This window comes from Globicephala melas, chromosome 13 (genome assembly GCF_963455315.2).
Source record: "Globicephala melas chromosome 13, mGloMel1.2, whole genome shotgun sequence".
NCBI lineage: Eukaryota > Metazoa > Chordata > Mammalia > Artiodactyla > Delphinidae > Globicephala > Globicephala melas.
Window position 1 is genome coordinate 67,799,965 of NC_083326.1, and position 23,963 is coordinate 67,823,927.

At 43.3% G+C, this 23,963-nt stretch overlaps 1 protein-coding gene across 2 annotated transcripts in view; it reads right to left on the reverse strand.

Annotated features, from left to right (window-relative positions):
* KREMEN1 (kringle containing transmembrane protein 1) overlaps positions 1-23,963 on the reverse strand; it is a 64,469-nt gene that overhangs the window by 11,952 nt on the left and 28,554 nt on the right. For both annotated transcript variants that reach the window (XM_030860732.2, XM_060310370.1), the window contains 2 exons: positions 12,178-12,302; positions 5,660-5,813 (listed from right to left, as the gene is read on the reverse strand). In XM_030860732.2, the coding sequence (XP_030716592.1) occupies positions 5,660-5,813; positions 12,178-12,302 (279 nt within the window). The remainder of the gene's footprint in view (positions 1-5,659; positions 5,814-12,177; positions 12,303-23,963) is intronic.

Sequence of the window (23,963 nt, forward strand, 5' to 3'; positions counted from 1 at the left end):
TGTAATTTCACCTCAATAAACCTAAATTAACAAAATAAAGATTCCTGGGTTCTAATCTTGACTTTACCATGTACTAACTATGAATTTGAGCAAGATACTTATCTTCTGTATACCTCAGTTTCCTCATCTATAAAATGAAATTAGTAATAGTTTCTCCCTCATGAGGTTATAAGAATCAAAATGAGTTGATGCATGTAAAGTGATTAGTATGAGATCTGGCACAGAGTACAAGCTCAGTTACGTGTTAGTTATTTTATTATTATTATTATTATTTGAAAAGAAAAAAGTGTCCAGGTTAAACTGATGTTTCAACAGCAAAGGCAGACAAACTCAGAAATTTCGATTCCTAGATGCGTGCCATGCTGACAGTACATCCAATTCAGCAATTTTGAGAATAAGCACGTGACATCTATGATGGATTATTAAGTTCAGTGATAATTCAGGAAAAAAGGAAACTTACATTTCGGATAATAAGGAAACTTAAAACTTACGACTATATTCAAGATCTTATTTTTTGAAGGGGACATTGACCTGACACACAACCTAGGATGTGTCTTTCAGTCCGTGCATGTCACTGTTTAATTGGAAGCATTTTTTTCCCTTCAGTGGCATATAAAATAATGTTGCATCTCACAACTGATGGCATCTTGGAATCTATGAAATACAATTACTAATACAGTCCCAGCTGTCAGATCCTACATGTCCTTAGGCCCTCAATCTTTTTCACCATTAATCTCCTCCCTTCCCATCAAAATGTAAGTTCCATGAGGGCAGGATCTCTATCTGTGGGACTCTGGGCAAGTTACTAAACTTTTATGAGCCTCAGTTTTCTTGTGGGGCAAGTAAAGATAACAGTACCTGCTTCACAGTATTATGAGAATTAAGGGAGAGAATGCCTGGGAAATGGATAGCACAGTGCCCTGTAAATATAAGTGCTCCACTAATGTTACCAAGTAAGACCCAACCTATATGACTCACTTCTCCCTTCAGTGCCTAGAAGCTGAGGGAGGCCAAGAGGGCTGTTGGGCAGTCCCTGTGACCTGTTGCTGACGCTGGCCTATCTGATCTTCTGTTTGGTTCTGTTAATTCAGTACGTTTAACTCTGGGGGCAGCAGAGGCTCTGAAGCCTTCATCAGCGCCACTTTTACACACAGAACACAACCTACTTCAGCAACCTCCCTAAGCTCATGAGAGCCTGCTGGAAAATCAGTCACAGAGCCTGTGACAAATCACTGGATGTGGCAACAAATACTGAGCAGACAGCTTCCGCCCGCTGCCTGAGTAGTCTCTCTCCCGAGGTGGTTGTTCTGAGACACAGAGACTGAAACCTGGTCCCTTTCTCACATCTAACTCTCCTCCAATCTCTTAGGAGAGGCACCTTTGCCCTCCCAAATTACGGGATAGTCTGCAGTCACCATCTCTGAAATGCTCAGCCTCATCCAGTGGATCATAAGGATCTCCATGAGGCAGTACTTAAGCTCTTTAAACTATTTTACTCCTAACAGATGAAACTTTACAGATTATTTCTACAGTGCTGCATTTTGTACCTTTCTTTACAAAGCTGTGGGGTACGAATTATGAGTTGGCTGCTGTCAGGGGCCCCTGCCAGTCAACACACATCGGGGCCTCTGAAGACTGGAATAGGCAGCCTCTCAGTGCCATTCTTTTTAGTCCTCGAGGGCGTGGAAGCCAGAGGGGGCAGTTAGAGACCTGCGGAAGGGGCCAGTTTGATCATAATCTGAACAACCGGGCAAACTTTGTTCACATACTTTTTTTTTTTTTTTTTTTTGGTACGCGGGCCTCTCACTATTGTGGCCTCTCCCGTTGCTGAGCACAGGCTCCGGACGCGCAGGCTCAGCGGCCATGGCTCACGGGCCCAGCCACTCCGCGGCATGTGGGATCTTCCCAGACCGGGGCACGAACCCGTGTCCGCTGCATCGGCAGGCGGACTCTCAACCACTGCGCCACCAGGGAAGCCCTGTTCACATACTTTTAAAGCATTAAACTGGATCTGGTATTATGATCTATTTTGTTATTGTTAATACAAGGGATTTTTAGCTGCTGAAAATAGAAAAATAAAAAACTGTGGCAAACCTGAGTTTGAATCCTGGCTCTGGCACTTATTAGCTTGGACAAATTATTTAATCTTTTGATCCACAGCTTCCTTATCAACTGGGCTGTTGCAAGGATTAAATAACAAACTAAACAAGTGCCCCAGCATCAAGTCTAACATGAAGCAAGCACTCAATAGAGAGCAACTATTTTCATCGTAATTAATTTGTCTTAGGGCACTTTTGTGTGAGGCCCAGTGCTAACTCCTAGATATATTTCTAGTACCAAAGATGATACTTGGTACAAAGATGACTGACTTTAAACCAAATTATTTCCGTTTGACACTCCAGTAGAGGCACTGTGCAAATAAAACATAATTTATCTGCCACACTGAAGATACCCAATAAAAATGTGCTAAATGAATGAAAGAGTACCATATAAAAACTACACTTATTTTTATTGATATGAAATTCATCATTTTAACCACTTAAAAGAGTACAATTCAGTGGTATTTAGTTTTGTCACAATGTTGTGTATCCACTGCTACTATCTAATTCCAGGATATTTTCATTACCCCAAAAAGAAAACCCATACCTCCTAAGCAATCATTTCTCATGCCTCCCCTTTCCCCAGCTCTTGGCAACCATTAATCTGTTTTCTGTCTGTATGGATTTGCCTATTCTGGACATTTCTTATCAATGGAATCATTAAATATGCGCCCCGTATGTCTGGTTTCTTTCACCGAGCATCATGTTTTCAAGGTTCCTCATGTTGTGGCAGGGGTCAGTAATTCATTTCTTTTTGGGGCTAAATAATATTCCATTGTATGGACACACCACATTTTGTTCACCCATTTGTCAGTTGATGGACATCTGGGTTGTTGCTACTTTTTGGCTGTTATGAATAATGCTGCTAATGAACATTCATGTACAAGCTTTTGTGTGAACATATGTTTTCAGCTCTCTCGGGTATATACTTAGGAGTGGAATTACTGGGTCATAAGATGATTCTGTTTCACGTTTTGAGGAACTGCCAGACTGCTTCAAAGGAGCTGCATCATTAACATTTATACCAACAACGTACAGGGTTTCAATTTCTCCATATTCTCACCAACACTTATTTTTCATTAAAAAAAATTAACACTATATTCTGTTTAAAGTAGAAAAACAGGTAATGAACCCACACACCCTGCTTCTGTTTACTGTCTACGCCCACGGCTTGTTGGTGGTGTGAGTCCTGGCAAGTTATTTATCCTCTCCACAACCTAGGACTCTCTTCCGTAAAATGAGAGGGATAATAATGCCTTCCTCAGATGGCTGCCAGGAGGGCCCAACGTGACAATTCTTATAAAGCCTTACATACTAGGGACTCAGTATTTTTCTCCTTATTTTTTTTACTTAAGAGTATACCAGGGCTTCCCTGGTGGCGCAGTGGTTGAGAGTCCGCCTGCCGATGCAGGGGACACGGGTTCGTGCCCCGGTCCGGGAAGATCCCACATGCCGTGGAGCGGCTGGGCCCGTGAGCCGTGGCCGCTGAGCCTGTGCTTCTGGAGCCTGTGCTCCGCAACGGGAGAGGCCACAGCAGTAAGAGGCTCGCATACCACACACACACACACAAAAACAACAACAGGAAGAACAGAGATAGAAAAGGGATGTAGGGAAGGTAAAGAATAGGTGTTATGAGAAAAACAGAAGTACTGAACATTAAGAACAGTGTGCAGTGGACTTCCCTGGCAGTCCAGTGGTTAAGACTCCACCTTCCAATGCAGGGGGCGTGGGTTCAACCCCTGGTCGAGGAATTAAGATCCCACGTGTCTCGCGGCGTGGCCATAAATTTAAAAAAAAACAGCAACAACAACAGCAACAACAAAACAAAACAAAAAACCAAAACGGTGTGCAGGATTTAGCTGAATCTTGAACGTCACCCTTGGCAGAAAAAAAAAAAAAAAGAGTATACCAGGCACTCTGTAAGGTCAGCCAACATACTCTCCTGGGTTGGGGTGTTGAGGCAGAGGATTTTATAACAATGAACTCTGGAGATGAAAGGCTAAATGGATGTGCAGCACATATTATTTGCCAACTATTCTCCCTGAAACATTAGCTAAGGTGCAGCCTTTAACAGAGGTACTAACACTGAGCAAAACAGGATGTATAGAAAGCCACTGACAGTCTCCAATGGGCACACAACTAAAAAGACCAAAAATTAACCACGTGAGTTCTGCTCGCCAATCCTCCTGCTGTCCTCCCCCCACAAAAAAACACATTTTTGACAGTGTCTAAGCTGTAACCTGCGAAAGCATCAGTTATAAACTCGGGCTGGGTTTTACAGACACCATACGTAGTGGCTGAATCATGTCCTCCAAAAAGATATGTTTAAGTCCTAATGCCTGGTGTCTGTGTTGGTGACCTTATTTGAAAACAGGGTCTTTACACATGTTATCAAGTTAACTGAGGCTGTACTAGATTAGGGTAGGCCTAATCCAATGACTAGTGTCCTTGTAAGGAGGCACAGAGGGAAGTCAGTCACGTAAAGAAGACAGAGACCGGAGTGATGCAGCTACAAGTCAAGGAATGCCGAAGACTGCCAGCAATGACCGGATAGTAGGAAGAGGCAAAGGAAGATTCTTCCCTGGAGCCTTCATAGGGAACATGGCCCTGACAACGCCTTGATTTTGGACTTCTAGGCTCCCAAACTATGAGAGAAGAAATTTCTGTTGTTTGAAGCCACCCAGTTGGTGATAATTTGCTATGGCAGCAGCCCCAGGACACTGACGCACCACATGACATTCTGGCTTAAAACTGAGCCACTCAGCCTAGTCAAGATGTCAGCATCTAATCTAGCCTGGGGACTAACAACACTGTAGACTCTACAGTGTGTCTCAGTAAGCTCAAGCCTTTCCCTTCGTCTGCCTCATCTGTGACTATCTCCTTTCTGCCATCTTAAAATCTGGCGCTGCACTGGTACGAGGGCGCTTGCAAACTCTCATTACCACCGCGTAGATGTGGGTGGATTACGGGGGATCAAGTGGGCCAGCGGTTGAAGAGGTCAAGGCCCCAGGCCATACCCCGTTTAGATGCTCTGCCCTGGCTAGCATCTCACAGAGTGGCGGAGTGGCGGGTCAGGGAGGAGATGGGTGGGTCAGAGCACACTCAGTACCAGGCCTGGAAAGATAACTCGAAGCTTTGCATCTCTTCTCTGCTCTATCACAGTAAGATGTGTGTGATCTTATCACAGTAAGATCTCAGATGCCTCAGAAAACACTAAAAGGGCTTGCAAATTACATTAAACAAGAGGATCTTAAAGCTGATACTGAACCATTATATCAGTGTCCCTATTATCTTTTCTAGGTTGTCTGAGCATCTCACAATAGGCCAGGGCACAACTGTAAGTAATTACTTGTTAAACGTCTGTGCTCCCTTCTAGAGTCTTCTGGTTCAGTGCTGTATCCCCAGGGTCTGGTCAGTGACTGCCTGGCCTGTAGTAGGTGCTTAATAAGTATTGCCAAGTGAATGAATGGATAACGGGGAGGGAGGAAGCAGGGGCAGGCTGGTTCCCCTGGCCCAGGGTTCCTGTGCCTTGGACAGTGCCGGGCACAGGGCATACTCACTGTCAAAGACGATGATCCTGCCATCGCCCCCACAGGGCTGGGTGTGATCCCCGAAGCAGACGCTGTTGCACTCAGTACTGGCTGCCTCCCCGTACTTCCAGTAATCAGGACTGTTTCCACAGAAGCAAGCATAGCCTGACTCCATCCCGGCAAACTGCCACGACAGAGAAGCAGCACTTGGTAAGCGTCAGTCAGGGGTGTCGGTGGCCTGAAGGAGCCTGGCAGGTTTGGCCCCCAGCAAGCAAGCACTTCGTCTTCCCAGCCCATGTTCCCCAGGGACCTCTGCCTCATCCCACCCTCACCACACTTCATTACATGTGGACTGGTAACTACACACCACCAAGGTGCTTCCCCTTCAGTAAGCATCCCTTATTAATGTTTGCATTTCTACTGTATTTAAGTTAAAGGCAGGGGGGAATCTCATTAACTTGAAACATTAATAATAATAACAGCTAAACACTTTATTGAATGTTTACTATGTGCCAGGTGGTAAATGCTTTAAAGTTAGTACTCACAGAAAACTTACTCTAGGCCCCATTTAACATTTTTATTTTTTATATTACCATACAGTACGACTATTTATATGGTACACAGTCCTATGAATTTTAACCTATGTATAGATTTGTACACCCACCACTACAATCAGGATACAGAACAGGTGCATCACCCCAGGAACCTTCCTTGTGCTATCGCTTTATATAATAGTTCTCCCTCTAGAACCCCTGGCAACCACTAATTAGTTTTCTACACTATAGTTTTATCTTTTCGAGTATGTCATACGCTATAGACTGAATGCCGGTGTCCCCCCCAACCCCCGAAATTTATATGTTGAAAGCTAATTCCCAATGTGATGGTACTTAGTGGTGAGACCTCTGGGAAGTGAGGGCTTGCTCTCATGAATGGGGTTAGAGCCTTTATAAAAGAGACCCCCTTGCCCCTTCTGCCATGCGAGGACACAGTGAGAAGATGGTCATCTATGAACCAGGAAACGGGCCATCACCAGCCACCAAATCTGCCAAAGCCTTGATTTTGGACTTCTCAGCCTTTAGAACCATGAGAAATGAATGCCTGGTTTAAGCCAACCATTTTGTAACAGCAGCCAGAATGGACTAAGACATTGTATACTGTACATGGAATCATACAGTATGTTATGTTTTGAGAGTGGCTTCTTTCACTCAGCATAATGTCTCTGAGGTTCATCCAAATTGACGCATGTATTTTATAATTTGCTGAGCAGTAGTCTGTTGTATGAATGTACCACAGTTTGTTAATCCATTGAGTTGTTTTTAGTTTTTCATAATTATAAAATAGAGCTGCTATAAACATTTGTGTAGATTTTTGTGTGAACATAAGTTTTCCTTCCTCTAGGGTAAATACCTAGAAATGAGATTTCTGGGTTGTAATTTCTCTACAACCTCACTAACACTTGCTTTTGTCGTTTAAAAAAAATTACAGCTGTCCTAGGTTATTTATTATATGAAGTGGTATCTGATTGGTTTTGATTTGCATTTCCCTAAAGACTAGTAATATTCAGCATCTTTTCATGTGCTTATTGGCCATTTGTACATCTTCTATGGAGAAATGTCTATTCAAATCCTTTGCTCATCAGGGCTTCCCTGGTGGCACAGGGGTCAAGAATCCGCCTGCCAATGCCGGGGACAAGGGTTTGAGCCTTGGTCTGGGAAGATCCCACATGCCTGGAACAACTAAGCCCGTGAGCCACAACTACTGAGCCTGCGCTCTACAGCCTGTGAGCCACAACTACTGAGCCCGCGTGCCACAACTACTGAAGCCTGCGTGCCTAGAGCCCATGCTCCACAACACGAGAAGCCACCACAATAAGAAGCCTGTGCACCGCAACGAAGAGTAGCCCCCGCTAGCCACAACTATGCCGTGGAGCAACTAAGCCCATGCACCACAACTACTGAGCCTGCACTCTACAGCCTGAGAGCCACAACTACTGAGCCCGCATGCCACAACTACTGAAGCCCGCGTGCCTAAAGCCCATGCTCCACAACAAGAGAAGCCACCGCAATGAGAAGGCTGTGCACCGGCAACAAAGAGTAGCCCCCGTTAGCCACAACTAGAGAAAGCCCATGTGCAGCAACAAAGACCCAATGCAGCCAAAAATAAATAAATAAATAAATAAATATAAAAAAAAAAATCTACAGATCGTTTGCTCATTTTTTAGTTGGGTTGCTTGTCTTTTTATTGTCACATTGTAAGAGTTCTTTATATATTCTGGGCATTAGATTTTTATTCAGATATATGTTTTGCAAATATTTTCTCTATTCTGTGAGTTGCTTTTTCACTTTCTTAATAGTGTCCCTGATACACAGACGTTTTAAATTTTGATGAAGTCCAATTTACCTATTTTTTCTTTGTTTGTTTGTGCTTTTGGTATCATAACTAAAAAAACCACTGCTTAATCCAAGGTCATGTATATTTGTACCCATACTTCTTTCTAAACTTTTATAGTTTTAGCTATTACATGTAGGCCTGTGATCCATTTTTAATTAATTTTCATATGTAATATGAGGTAGGGGTCCAAATTCATTCTTTTTCCATGTGGATATCCAGTTGTCCCAGCACTATTTGTTGAAAAGACTATTCTTTCCCCATTGAATGATATGGCACCCTTGTCAAATATCAATTAGCCTTGGGACTTCCCTGGCGGCCCAGTGGTTAAGACTTTGCCTTCCAATGCAGGGGATGTGGGTTCGATCCCTGTTCGGGGAGCTAAGATCCCACATGCCTCAGGGCCAAAAAACCAAAACATAAAACAGAAGCAATATTGTAACAAACTTAATAAAGACTTTAAAAAAATGGTCCACATAAAAAAGAAACTTAAAAAAAAATCAATTGGCCTTAAATAAATGTATGGGTTTATCTCTGGACTCTAAATTCTATTCCATTGGCTTATATGTCCATCTTTATGTCAGTACTATAGCTATTTTTTCAGTAGTATAATTTGAAGTTATGATGTGATGTAAGGACAGGGGTTCATGTTTTTCATAAAGAGCTCCAGTTCTCCAGAACCATTTGTTGAAAGACTATCCTCTCTCCCACTGAATTACCTTGGCATCTCTGTTGAAAATCAACTGTCCATCTAAGTGCAGGTCTATTTCTGGACTCTCTATCCAGTTCCATTGATCTATAACAAAGGTTGGAAAACTCCTTCTATAAAAGGTCATACAGTAAATGTTTTCAGCTTTGTGGGTCACACGGTCTCTTCTCAATGACTAAACATGAAAGCAGGCCTGGACAATATACACAGGAATGGGTGTGGCTGTGTGTCAATAAAACTTTTTTTTTTTTTTTTACAGAAATATGTGGGTGGTAGGATTTGGCCCACATGCCAAATCTGACTCATGATCTATGTGACTATTTGTATGCCAATACTACTGTCTTGATTACTGTAGCTTTACAGAAAGTCTTGAGATCATGCAGGGCAAGTCCTCCTAGGATGATCTCTTTAAAAATTATTTTGATTATTCTAAGTTCTTTGCCTTTCCATATAAATTCTAGGATCAGCTTGTCAATTTAAAAAATCTGGTATGATTTTGATTAGGATTGTATTGAATCTATAGATCAATTTGGGGAAAACTGACATTATAACAATATTGAGCCTTCTGATCTATGAACAATGTCTATGTCTCCATTCATTTAGATCGTCTTTAATTTTCCCTTGCCATGTAGTATTCAGTGTATAGGTCTTCAATATCCTTTGTTAAACTTATTTCTGTTATTTATGCTACTGTAAATAGCATTTAAATTTTTGTTTTAATTTTTAAAATAAAACTTTAATTAAAAATTATTTTTAAAATTAATTTTTAAATTGAAAATTTAATTGTTCACTTTTAGTATATAAAAATGCAACTAATTTTTGTATATGACCTTATAAACTGCAACCCTGCTAAATCTACTTATTAGTTCTAATAGCTTTCTCATAGATTCCTTATGTCTACATACATGATCATCTTGTCCATAAATAAAGAAAATTTTACTTCTCCCTTTCCAACCTACATGCCTTTTATTTACTTTTCTTTCCTTATTTTATTGGAAAGGACCTCCAATACAATGCTGATCAGAAGAGGTGGCAGTGGGTCTCACTGTTTGTTCCTGATCGTACATGTAAAGCACTGAACCTTTCACCACTGAACATAAATTTAGCTTTAGCGTTTTTGGTAGATGCTCGTAATCAAATTGAGGAAGTTCCCTTCTCTTCCTAGTTTGCTTATGACTTTTCTCATTAATGGGTGTTGTGTTTTCTCAAATACTTATGCTGTATTTTCATTTTGAAATAATTCCAAACCTACAGAAAAGTTGCAAGAATAATACAAAGAACTGCCCTTTCCCTCTCACCTCGAGACCCACATTCAAGTTGGCAACTGCCTTTGTAGAAAAGGATCCAATCCAGCATCACAGACATACTTAGCTGTCGGGTCTCCTCAGTCTCCTTCAATCTGGAATAGCTGCAGGCCTTCCTTGACCTTTGTGACCTTAACATTTCTGAAGAATAAAGGCTATTTTGTAGAATGTCCCTCGTTTCAGATTTACCTAGTGTTTCATGCTTATATTCATATTACACATTTTTGGCAGACAATCACCAAAGTGATGTTATGCTCTTGACAGGTCAGGTGAGACACAATGTCTAGTGGTCCCATCACTGGTGATACTAACTTTGATCACCTGCATATGGTAGTGTACGCCAGTTTTCTTCACTGTAGAATTACTTGTTTTCCCTTTATGGTAGTATTTTGTGGGGAGATCTCTGAAGCTATATAAATATCCTATTCCTCACGCAACTTTCACTCACTAGTAAAACTTTTACTCACCATCCATGAGGATGTGGAATATTTACATACCTTGATATTTGTTCTCTGAATCAATTATTACTATGATGGTGGCCAAATGGTGAATTTTCTAATTCCATCATTTCTTCTACATTTATTAGTTGGCATTCTCCTGTAAGGAAATGCTTTTCTTCTCCTCATTTATTTGTTCACTTTTTTTTTTAACATCTTTATTGGTGTATAATTGCTTTACCATGGTGTGTTAGTTTCTGCTCTATAACAAAGTGAATCAGCTATACATATATCCCCATATCTCCTCCCTCTTGCATCTCCTTCCCACCCTCCCTATCCCACCCCTCTAGGTGGTCACAAAGCACCAAGTTGATCTCCCTGTGCTATGTGGCTGCTTCCCACTAGCTATCTATTTTACATTTGGTAGTATTCAGTTATTTTTTTATATCAGCGTGAATTTGCAGATTCTTATTTTATTTAATGGAGTATATTTAGTATTCTTATTATTTGTTTTGAAGCTCAAATTATGTTAGATTTAGCCAGTGGGAGTCCCTCCAAGTGGGTTCCTGTGTCCTTTTGACAAGTCCCTCACATTCCTTACTTTCTTGTACAAGATGTTTCAGGATCATCTTGTGCTTTCTCAGAAAAAAAAACCCAACAACCTTATCTTGCGATTTCTCTAGAATCAGCAATTTTCTCCAAGGAGCCCTAGTTCTTTTTAATGGAGAACAGTATTTATAAACCAAGATATGAGTGCTAAATGTGACCTTTACTACCAGTGTGGCACTGTTCCCAGGCCTTTTCAGTGGACAGACCTAGGAAATATACATGTATATACATACATACATACACACACACACTTTTATAGTTAAATTTACTTCTCTATATATATGTATCAGAAACCATACACTACACTAATAACTTCAATCCCTGTCCAACACTATAGACTTCATTCCAGTTTTCCCTGGCTTTCTTCTCTAATAATGAGAAACCTAGCTCCCATTATCCTCAGTATAGTTACTTATACGCTCAATCTTTTGCAAGCAACCAATCCCTTGATCACGTTGGGCTAACTGCCTTGCTCAGCTACCTGCCCCACAGAGGCCCTGAACCCTGCCAGTCTATTCTCCTCGCTTGGGCCTGATTAATGATCTTTTGACTGAAGAAGGAAGGAAGGAAGGAAGGGAGGGAGGGAGGGAGGGAGGGAGGGAGGGAAAGACTTTCTTTCTTTTTTTTGATATAATAAACAAGAGCATTACTGAACCTTCATGGCCGACGAATGAGTTTCAGATAGAAGAATGGATAGGAAGGAAAGAAACTATTTTGGACTGGTGTCCAGGCTAGGGCACCCTAATGTATCAAAGAAGTAACCACTACCTTGGCTTATTCCCAGATCCCCCACGGAGCCAGAGATGTCTCTGCTCATAACATGCAGGGGCTCAAGGACACATGTAACTGTGTTGGAGGTCAAACTGGGATGCAGATATTGGTGCTTTTCCTCCCCTTTTCTCGCAGTCTTTGGACAGAGTGCTGCCTCACGCCCTTGAATCCCAAACCTCACGCTTCCTCCAACTTCTCCTTGGCAGAAAAGTATACAGTCATATAGCTTCACAGGTTGTTTTTTAAAATTTATATGTTTTAAAGGTATCTTAGCAGAATGCACTTACACCTTTATCTTTTTCTATAGATACATAGCCACAGAACCATTACCTTGAACCTTTGACTCCGACAAAAACTGATACAGGTTTGTATGGTAAGTCTGTTAGACGTTTTACTGGCACCAGTTAGAGGAGGTGGGTTTCCATGATCCTTGTAGCAGCCAAGGTTTCCAGGCACTGAAGAAAAAAGAAAAACAAAAGAACTTTACAACATCTGGCTGTGAACACCAAGAGGGAAAAGCGTGTTGTGTCAGGTACTCTCATCTCAGCCAACATTTCCACTCCTAAGGTGCAAATGAATAACAAGCAATAAGCTTTAAAAATGGAAACCTTGGGCTTTCCTGGTGGTGCAGTAGTTGAGAGTCCGCCTGCTGATGCAGAGGACACGGGTTCGTGCCCCGGTCTGGGAAGATCCCATATGCCGCAGAGCGGCTGGGCCCATGAGCCATGGCCGCTGAGCCTGCGTGTCTGGAGCCTGTGCTCCGCAATGGGGGAGGCCACAGCAGTTAGAGGCCCGCGTACCTCAAAAAAAAAAAAAAAAAAAAAAGGAAGCCTTAGTGTCCTCTGCTAGCTGCTATGTTTTTGTTTTATTTTGACGAGTGAGGCCCATATAACTAAGCCTAAGAAATTTTTCACCTGTTCAATATTGATAGAATTTAGTATTGATGAGAACTAGGAATAACTTCCTAAAAACAGAGAAGCTACAATATGTAAATTACGTTTCAGAGTCACTGGACAGCAAAAAAGCCCTTGGAAGCCCACCATCCTATGCCTTATGCCTCCCCTTGTTTCTTAAAAAGCCCCGCAAGTTGGTTTAACCAGGTCCTTTGGTGAATGTATTAGTTTCCTATTGCTACTGGAATAAATGACCACAAATCTAGTGGCTTAAAGTAGCATAAATTCATTATCTTAACAGTTCTGGAGGTCAGATGTACTAAATGGGTCTTTTGGGGCTAAAATCAAGGCGTCAGCAGAGCTGTGTTCCTTCACAGGCTCGAGGGGACAACCTGTTCCTTGCCTTTTCCGTCTCCTAGAAGCTGCCCCTATTCCTTGGCTTGTGGCTGCCCCATCCCAGCCTCTGCTTGCCCCCCTCTGCTTCTATCATCACATCACCTTCTCTGACTCTAGTCCTCCTGCCTCTATGTTACAAGGACCTGTGTGGTTACACCGGCCCACCTGGGTAATTCAGGACAATCCTCCCCATCTCAAAATTCTTAACTTGATCACATGTGCCATGTAAGGTAACATATTTAAAGATTCTGGGGGTTACAAAATAGACATTTTGGGGAAGGAGATTATTCTGTTTACCACAGTGAACATATTAGTGTTTCACACAATCAGATGGTCTGGTCTAGTAGAAAAAGCTGCAACTGAGAATAAGGAAACCTAAATATATATACCAACTGTGGTAGACAGCTTTCAAAGACGGCCCTCCATGATCCCTACCTCCTGGTGTTCATGCCCTTGTGTGATCCCCTCCCCTTGAGTGTGGGCTGGAAGAGTTACTTGCTTTCGTCCAACAGAATGTGGCAAAGTTGATGGGACGCCACTTCTGTGATTGGGTTACAAGAGACTGTGACTTTAGTCTTGCTAGTAGACTCTCTCTATCGCCCTCTCAGCTTATATACTTTGTTAAAGCAACATATCATGCCCAAGATGTCATATGGCAAGGAACTGAGAATGGCCTTCAGCCAACAGCCAGCAAGGAACTGAGACTTTCAGTTTCTGCAAAGGCTGAATCCCACCAACAACTATGTATGCTTGAAGTAGATCCTTCCCCAGAGGAACCTTCAGAGGAGATCCCGGCCCTGGCAGACACATGAGAGACCTTGAAGCAGAGGACCCAGCTAAGCCATGCCCAGATTTCCTGGCCCACAGAAAGTGTGAGATAATAAATGTGTGCTGGGGCTTTCCTGGTGGTGCAGTGGTTAAGAATCCGCCTGCCAATGCAGGGGACACGGGTTCGAGCCCTGGTCCGGGAAGATCCCACATGCCGTGGAGCAACTACGCCCATGCGCCACAGCTACTAAGTCTGTGCTCTAGAGCCCGCGAGCCACAACTACTGAGCCTGCGAGCCGCAACCACTGAAGCCTGTGCGCCTAGAGCCAGTGCTCCGCAACAGGAGAAGCCACCACAATGAGAAGCCCGTGCACCGCGACGAAGAGTAGCCCCCGCTCGCCACAACTAGAGAAAGCCCACGTGCAGCAACGAAGACCCAACGCAGCCAAATAAATAAATAAAAATAATTTTTAAAAAAGTCATTAAAAAATGTGTGTTGTTTTGATTCATTAAATTTTAGAGTAATTTGTCATATAGCAATAGACAACTAACACACCTATATAACACATACTAAATATATGCTCATTGAATGAAGGAATGAATTTATTGTGAGCCATGGACAAATCAACCTCTCTGCCCCTTAGTTTTCCATCTGTGTTATTAATTTATGAATCACTTCACTATCAGATGAAGCCCTTTCCCTACGTTCTCTGTTTGGCTCCTCACAGTTTACATAACTACAGCTATAAAAAGACATGAATGAGGCCTGGTCCTAGAAGCACTTCTAGGTCAGTCAAGAGTTATACATTATCCAATTCCAAAGTGAGACATATAGATTCTTAGGAAGCACTTTTCCTTTATGTTTAAGACTGGAGAACAGCATGGTCCAGTTTAGTAAGCTTTATATCCAAACTAGTTTTTGGCATATAAAAATATACATGTATATAGGTATATGTGTGCATAATATATATATGTACACATACACACTTTTTAATTTCTGTCACCAACTGCATTTAACCAGCTCATTTTAAATTGGCAGGAAGTTAACCCAAAGAGTCATCCTTCCCCCCTAAGCCAAGTGGTTACCCTTCTCCTTTGCATCACACATGGTTCAAATATAACAAATGTGGCTCACCACACAAATGTTAAAATGCATCTTTCGGAAACAAACCAAATCTCTATAGAAGCAAATGCAAACAGAAAAGCTCTAGGCAGTAGGAGTTCACAGTGTTCAGTGGGGGCCTAGCTTGGGAATGGCTGGATTTTAGAGTTTAAACAAATGCAGTGAGTTAAGTAAGCATCTCTAGTCGGAGGCATATCTTATAAGCCCAGTTTGTTAAAGGGGCTTTACATATGGAAACCTGAGCCATGCGTTTAATGGTTTTTAATAAGAGCTACTTGATCGTGATCGTCTTGGTCATTTACTCTGATTTCTCTCTCATTTATTCCATTATGTTCACAAATAAGCATGATATTATGTATTCATTTATAGACAGCCCAAGGCACATAATCATAAATGTTAAGATTAGACATAAACAGGGTCGTAGTTTGCATTGATGCAGCTGGAACCTATAAGCTTTATTCACAATAATTCGGTGAGCAAATCCAGGCAGCTCATGTTCCAGTGGGGCAGTGAGGTCCCAAAACGCACCGGGAGGTAGATCACTGGAAATCAGACCACACCATGCTGCTGCTGCTCCACCCCTCTGAATACCCATGGCCTTAGGTATCATCCTTGACACCCAAGTCAATCGCTTGCCAGACACTGTCAATTCTACCTCCTAAAATACTGCAGACACCTGTCCACGTCTCTATCCAGCCTGCCATTTCCCCCGTTTAGGCCACCGTTCTCCCACTCAGACTATTCCATCAGTCTCCTATTCCATTTCCCTGCTCCTAGGCTCACCCTATTCTAATCTAGTTAGTACACTGCAAGCAGAGTAATCTTTACAGTACATTCCAGGCAGAGGAAGGCCAAGGGCAAAGGCCTAAGGCAAGAACAACCTTGGCCTTTGCAGGAACACAAAGTAGTGAGTATGACCAGTGAAAGAGAGGGAAAAGCAGCAGGAGATGCAGAGGTATGCAGGAGCCCTGCCTAAAACCCTCAAAGCTCCCATGCTGCCCTTCAGGATAAAGTCCAAACTCTCTCACATGGTACACAAGGTCCTGCCTGATCTGTGCTGTTCCCCTACCCCACCCCCATCAGCATGACCCCTCTCTCTATCCCTCGGCTCACATTCTATATGAAAGCCAAGATAAATCATAGTGCATCTGCAAGTTTCCCACCTGCACATTGCTCTATGGCCTCTGGACTTTCTTACAAAAGTCTGTTTCTTCTGCTTAGAATGCTCTTCCCTGCTTAAGATTGCAGCCTGAGCATCATTTCCCTTGGGAAGCCCCATGGGCCTCCCATCATCCTCCCATCCCACAAAACAGGTTATACGCCCCTGCTGTGTAGTCCTACAGCAGCCTATGCTAAGCTTGATTCTAAACACTTGTTTATGTGTCTCTCTCCCCAGTTAACCATGAACAACTTAAGGGTAGGACTGTACCTTCTGCCCACTTGTATTCCCAGGGCCTAGCATGGTCCTAGCCATACAGCACGTGCTCTAAAACTGTGTGCTGAGTGAACAAATGTGTCCCACACTGCCAGCTGAACTCATGGAGAGAGAGAGGTACCTCTTAGGCAGCAGGGAGTCGAGAGAGCAGAGCAGAGTGAAAGGCAGAGCTGATCTGCATCACGACGTCCACTTACAGCCAGTACCCATTGGTTTTGACTCCTCTCTGTCCTCTTTGACTATCTGGAAACACCATTCCAGATAACCAAGTTCTCCATTAAAGGTTAACTTTAAAACTTAAAATTCTATCTTTATCATTTTGGATGAAACTTTTCTAAAATGCATTAGCTATTTTTTTTAAAAAAACTTAGTTTAACTTACACACTTTTAAGTTTTTCTTGGTGGCTTGAGGTCACCAGATGTACGTCACCAAATGGTCCCAGACTGGTGTGCTTTTCTGTGTTCCTGTGTCTGACTTTAATAGTTAACCTGTCTCCGTGGTTACTGTTGGGGCAGCTGAACCCTCAGAACATTAGAACTGGAAGGAGTCTTAGCATCTACTTGCTACTGTTCGTGCCTGTGGTCCTTGCTTATCCTCTTCTTAATTTTCTGCTTCTTAGGCTTAGAAGAAAACTATCGAGCTTATTAGAACTGTGTGGAAAATAATAGTTTCTGAAAGAGGGAAGGCCTTTACCACTTCCCACTTTCGGCCATCCATACTGTAGCTCAGGGGTTGTTTTTTGCTTGCTCACTTCCCAGTTCTTGGCAACGTTCTGAAGAGCACTGGTGCTACCATCACCTGTCCAGAAGCAGCCAGCATTTTGCAGCATTCACAAATGTGGGCTTTCGAGTCAGGAGGACCCCAGGCTTAACTCTGGCCCCTCCACCATGGCCTTTCTAAGCTGAGGTTCGTCCACAGTGGAATGAGGAACAATATGGGCCTCAAAGGGTTCTTGTGAGAATTAAAATTAGATAATGTAAATAAAGTAAACACCACAAGGCCTGGCAATATAGTATGTGCTGAATAAACAGTGTTTGTTATCATTATATACAACAAGGCTTTCATCATTTACCACACCAACAGGAATAACCTGCTCGGTTAACAGAAGAGTAAAATGGGACTTCCCTGGTGGCACAGTGGTTAAGAACCTGCCTGCCAATGCAGGGGACACGAGTTCAAGCCCTGGTCTGGGAAGATCCCACATGCCGTGGAGCAACTAAGCCCCGGTGCCACAACTACTGAGCCTGCACCCTGGAGCCCGCAAGCCACAACTACTGAGCCTGCATACCACAACTACGGAAGCCGGTGCACCTAGAGCCCATGCTCTGCAACAAGAGAAGCCACGACAATGAAAAGCCCACGCACCGCAACGAAGAATAGCCCCCGCTCGCCGCAACTAGAGAAAGCCCGTGTGCAACAAGGAAGACCCAATGCAGCCAAAAATAAATTAATTAATTTAAAAAAAAAAGAAGAGTAAAATAGCATTGACTTAAAAGATAAAGTCAAAGGCAGCCACCTTGGAAAACCGGGTTTGATTCTAGATATTAAAATATTAACCTCTTACATCTGGCTAGATACAGTGCACTGCCATGCGAGCCTTTCACATGAAACTCAGGTCCCTTTCAAGAAGGTGGGACAGGTGATGTGCTTCCTAGGTGACTGAGAAGCTGCAGTTCAGCAAGGTTAAGGGCCTTGCATGGGGACACACAAGATGGAACTAACTGGAGAGCAGAGGTCAGCTCTAGAGTGGCAGATTCTCACTCCACGGTATTTTTCTTGGTGTCCCTGCCCCCCCCCCTTTCCTCATGGGGACAGTCTGGGAGCTAAACGACAGTGACTTCCTGAGAATAAGGACTGAATCTGCAAACACGCAGTCCCTCAGCGCCCTGTGTCCCACAAGGCTGGCCTCTGAGGGCTGTCACTGCCTCTGACTCGCACTGGAAAGTGTGGCTCGAAGTCTCGCCAGAGAAGACACGTCATTGTCGTCTTCAAAAGCATGACTAGTCAACTGAGTGGATTTCCAGACTGTGTCCCACCCTTAGCTCTTCCCAGAAGCAGGGAGGAAAAGTCAATTTGAAAAAGGATATTTGTCCTCAGATTCCTTTTTACTTTCAAGACCACTTTAAAGTCCTGTTGCTTGGTCATGCATTTTTTTCTTACCAAAGAGGCTCCAACACATTCAAGTTTTAAAAATCATCTTAAAATATAAATGGACCCCTTGTTTATCATACTTGATGCTTTAAAATGTGACAGTTAATTACCAACAACCTCTTCAGATGTTCAGAGTTCCTGACAGAGATAAAAGTTTTAGAGGTGGCTGAGGGAAGATGGTTCTCTCTTCGGATTAATCCAAGAACTATTGTTCTTTTACTACCACAAGGAACTGTTGGGAAGCAACCAGGCAGGCTTCCTAAATAGCCATTACATTTGGATATGACTGTGGCCTCATTGTGAAGGTGCTAAACACACCTCCATGGGGGCCTCCACAGCCGACAGCCCTTTTCTGAGAACCACTGTCTCAGAGGACCTGCTACCTGCTACCGTAACTGCTGCTGGGTGGGGACAGGCCAAAGAACCCCACCCATCCTCTGGTCACAGCTGACTCCCACTGGGGCCACCAGATCCTCTCTCCCAGGAAGGTGGAACTGGATTCCAGTAAGTGAATTACAGGCACTGGACTTGTAGGGTTCAGTCAAGTAGGGATTAAGGCAACCAGCCACGTTTGGAGCACGTGAGTGGATGAGTGAGCTGATTCTGTTGGTCCACAAAGAGGAAGAAGAATGGACACCATACTGAGAGAGAGGCATAGACGGGAGGCCATGTGGCCCCAAAGAGAAATGGCAAGAGAGGGTACTTCCTTCCCAGGTTCTTGGGACACAGGTATTGACTTCTGCAATATATTCCCAGTGTCCTTCCAATAAATAAATCTCTTTTGCTCAAGTTAGCTTGAGTGAGTTCTATTCCTCGCAATCTAACAATTCCTGACAAACACAGAAAACATGGCTTTTATTGTACAAGCTCAATCTGAATAAAAATCTTCAGATGGTAATTTGCTTAAGAAGAAGTCCTGACCCATTACTGTGTTTTCTATTCCAGTGCTCTGACCAAATCTGAGATATTTGTTTAAGAAACCAGAAGCAGGGCTTCCCTAGTGGCGCAGTAGTTGAGAGTCCGCCTGCCGATGCAGGGGACACGGGTTTGTGCCCCGGTCCAGGAAGATCCCACATGCCGCAGAGTGGCTGGGCCCGTGAGCCATGGCTGCTGAACCTGCGCGTCTGGAGCCTGTGCTCCGCAACGGGAGAGGCTACAACAGTGAGAGGCCCGCATACCGCCAAAAAGAAAAAAAAAAAAAAAGAGAGAGAAAGAAACCAGAAGCAAAGTTCTACATTTTAGAAAACTCTTCCCTGGCTGTACAGAACTCCTCTTACTTTTTCTTACAAATAAAAATTTGGTTCTTCAGAAACCATGCAGTGACTGCTTATTTTTTTATACTACAAGAATAAAGATTTTTATTAAGCATTGTAAGTTGCATTCAATAGCCTTCAGATACACCACACCACAACCCATATACAATCAGTCAAACCCAACAGCAGTTCATTCTTGCACAATCCATGACTTAAGGCAAAACTCCCTTCAACTTACAGTAAGACCCTACTCAGGTCTTGCAGGCAGGGACTGGGGAATTGCATCTTATTTCTGATCACTAATGTGTGATGAAGAGCATCAGGAGAATTATATAAAAATGAATAAGAAGTGATCTGATTTCAAAGTACATTGTTTGGAAACATTGACAAAAACATCAAAATGATATAAGTATACCTGCTTCTATTAAATTCTTGATGGGAAAGTTCTCAAGAACAAGCAATTTGTTTCCTGCTACAGAAGGGGGGGGCGGTGACTGCTTATTTTAAATGTCATTTAACCTTGTGTGGCAGAGACTATCTTCTGTCTCAGGGACTCCACATTGGTGCCTCAGTAGCTGAATTCTCCCTTCCGTGGGAATAAGGACTAAGTACACATGAGATGATACCACTGGTGTCCTATCAGAGGACCAGCCAATTCAAATACCTCCTTCAGAGCATCAATAGGCTAAGCGTGGATTACTCCACACTCTCAGCCCATGACTATGAGCACACTGTACCCCATCCTGTCCATCTATAACTTCCGTTCCAAACCTGACAGCCACCAGTTTGGTCCAAGTCTTATCATAATATGGCCCCTTTCTACCTCTATAACTTTTTTTTAAAGTTTTTTTTCTTTCTTTGGCCATGCTGTGCGGCATGCGGGATCCTAGTTCCCGCACCAGGGATTGAACCCGTGCACCCTGCAGTGGAAGCATGGAGTCTTAACCACTGGACCATCAGGGAATCCCTCTACCTCTATAACTTTATTTCTAAACATCAATTCTCATTTTCAGTCACTCTGATTCTTCATAGCAGCCCTACTTATGTCTCTGAGTCTCGTTATCGACTCACCCAAATAAATAAGTAAACACCGCTTTTTCTTCCGCTTTGAAATTTTACCTTTAGGGGAAGGTGGTAAGAGTTCCTAAGGATCCTGACCCCCATATAACCCTGATGTATCACAGAGATAGTTCTCCTCTGGCAGGAGTTCCTTCTTTGAAACTTAATTTCTGGTGATATAATGCGGGAGACAGTCTCCAAAGGAGGGTCTAATCATTTCTCCCCTCCCCACTTATGTCATACATGTGTGTGACTCCCCACTTTAAACTTGGAATCAATTTCTTCTCCTCTTGAATCTGGACTGACCTTGTGACTTGCTTTGATTAACAGAATATGGTGGACTTCTGAGTTCACTTCTTAAGGGGACTGGAAGCTTCTCTTGGAAGCCAGCCACCCTATAAGAGGTCTAAGTATGCTGTTGGAAAGAGAGGTTGCCCAGGTAGAGGCCTGAAGCTGTCTTGGATGCCCCAGCCCCAGGAGAGCCCCCAGGTGGATGCAGCCACCTGACTGAGCCCAGGTAAGAGCAGTAGAAGCATGGCCGAGCTGAAACTCAGCCAACCCACAGAGTCAGGAGAAATGACAAGTTGTTGTTGTTTTAAGCCACTGGGGTTTGGGGTGGTTTCTGATGCAGTAACAGACAACTGAAACACCTTACTTGACAAAAGTTCAGTCCAAGTTCAAGAGGAATGATACAGCTGTGTCTCTGGGAAGAAGAGCTCAGTCTGACTTGAACATTTTTTCTGGGACACCACAAATATCCCAGGCAAAGAACCACAGAGGCATCTTTTACTCTTCCTGCTGTTTCATCCCTTATATATTCCACTTGTCAAGTTCTGACTTCTTCCTAAATGCATCTTGGATTAACCCTTCCTGCACGATCTCACTGCTGCCATCACCGCCCAGGCCCTCATCTCCTGCGTTTAGAAATCTACACCCATTCTCTCCTCCCCAAACATCCCTCCCCCGATCTACCCTCTAAGGGACACTGGGCTCATCTTCCTGAACGAGGGCTTTCAGCGTGTCAGCTGCCAACTAATCAGCCCTGGCTTTCAAGGTTCTGACCCGGTTCCTCTCTGTCTGCTCCTTTCCTCAGGCATCTTGGCTCCCACCAGCGTGCATGGCAATCCCGTGTCCTTCCTCCAAGTCTCTGTCCAGCTGTTCCCTGACCTGCTGTGCCCTGACCTGTCCAGCCCCATCAGCCTTACTCGATAACAATGCCTCCAGCTCCCCAACCCTCACGGAGCCCTCTCATCTTCAAAAACTCACAGTTCTCTACCTCGTAATTCAATCTTATTTATATAATTGGTGGGCTGGTCTCCAATTTTCTCCTGTGTTTATAACTCAGATTCCTAATTACATCATAAGATTGAGGGTAGGGACTATTTCTTATGTTTATGTATACTCCTTACAGGCAAGTGCTGGTGTAAAGATTTTACAGTAAAATTGCCCTTATTGATCTAAATGATTTTCCCTTTTTAAGTTATTAGTATGCTTTACACAACTTTGCTTTAGAACATTTTGGAAATGTGATATACGTAACTGTCGCTGAGGAAAATGTCCATTTGGTTCAGAAAGTCTGTATTTTTTTAGTGAAAAATTAAATAATATCCACTGCCAAAAACAATGAGTAATCGAGTATATGCCAGATCTGAAAGCATAAAACTGCACTGTCAGAACGAATGTGGGGCCTCCTGTGCTCCCCGAGTGCAGTGTCACATCAGGCCCCAGGGGAACGGCCTCCGAGCAGCTGAGGCACAGCTCCGGGGCCCTGGGGCCAGTCATATAAAGCAGGAACAGAAAGAAATAAAATGCAGGTCAGGAATAACCTGTTTAGGAATTAGATGACAGGAGCATGCCAATGGTGGTTTATGTCTTGGAGAAAGCACAGGCCACCACAATCCATGCTGTTACTTGCATGCCTTCCCTCTGCTAGGTCCTGGACTCAGAGTCATGTGTATTTTACTCATCTAATCTTCAAAATAACCCTGAAAGGTAGAGATGTGGAAACCAAGGCTCAGAGGAGAGTCATTTGGCCGTGAGCTATTAAGCGAGTAATGATTACAACCTAAGCCGGTATGACTCTGGAGGCCACATTCTTTCCACTAGATTGTGTTGTCTCTCTTCTTGGGAGAGATATGACATCACATCAGCAAGAATATTTAGTGAGCACCTGTTACAGCCTCCACAGTGCTAGATGTTGTGGAAGATTTTTAAAATATATGGCTCGAGGAGGGAAAGCCCCAATAAATTCCATCAGTACCCCTCTGTAAATAAACATACAGTCCAAGTAAAATGAGGGGGCCGGCTGAGCAAACACAGCTTTCAGAGAAACCCTCGAGTACCCCTCCACCTTAAGTCTCTCCTTCAGAGATTCCAGAGCTACCCCTGTGCCGATATTTGAACAGCTTAGTCCAGTTGGGAAAACAAAACTGCTCACATCAAGCAAGAATAAACAATCAAAAACAAGATTCTGACCATGCTAATTTGGGTAGTCTAAAAGGGTTCAATTAGACAAAAACATTAAATAATTGTAGTGGAAAGAGAGAAAAGGTAAAAAATGAGCCGGCATAATTCATATTATTAACGTTCATCTTTTCTTTGGCTACCAGCTAAAGTTTAAGGTTTCATTTTAGCTGTAAAGTGTTAGTGACGTGCTGAGATGTGTCTTTTTCAAGGTGAGGTTCAGCCAGTGCAATGGAAACACGGTGCTGGGAGAGACCCTGAGGCCTGGACAAGGCTGCTGATGCAGGGTTTCAAACAAAAGGTCCACTTCTGGGGAGCCCCTTCCCAGCTGAGAACAGCTGGGCCGGGAACACCCGCGGAGATGGGCCCAACAGTCTCCAGAGCTGGCTCTGCCTGCAACAAATGCTTCCTGGATACCATCGCAGCCTGCTTACTCCCGGGGCTTGGGATTTCCCAAACTCAAAGAAGAAAAGAAAATGACTTGGAGCTAACAGCTTGAACTGCAGACCCTCTGTCGCCACTGAGTTAATCCTTTGGTTTCTACAATGTCAAAAAGGCAATCCTAATAATTCAG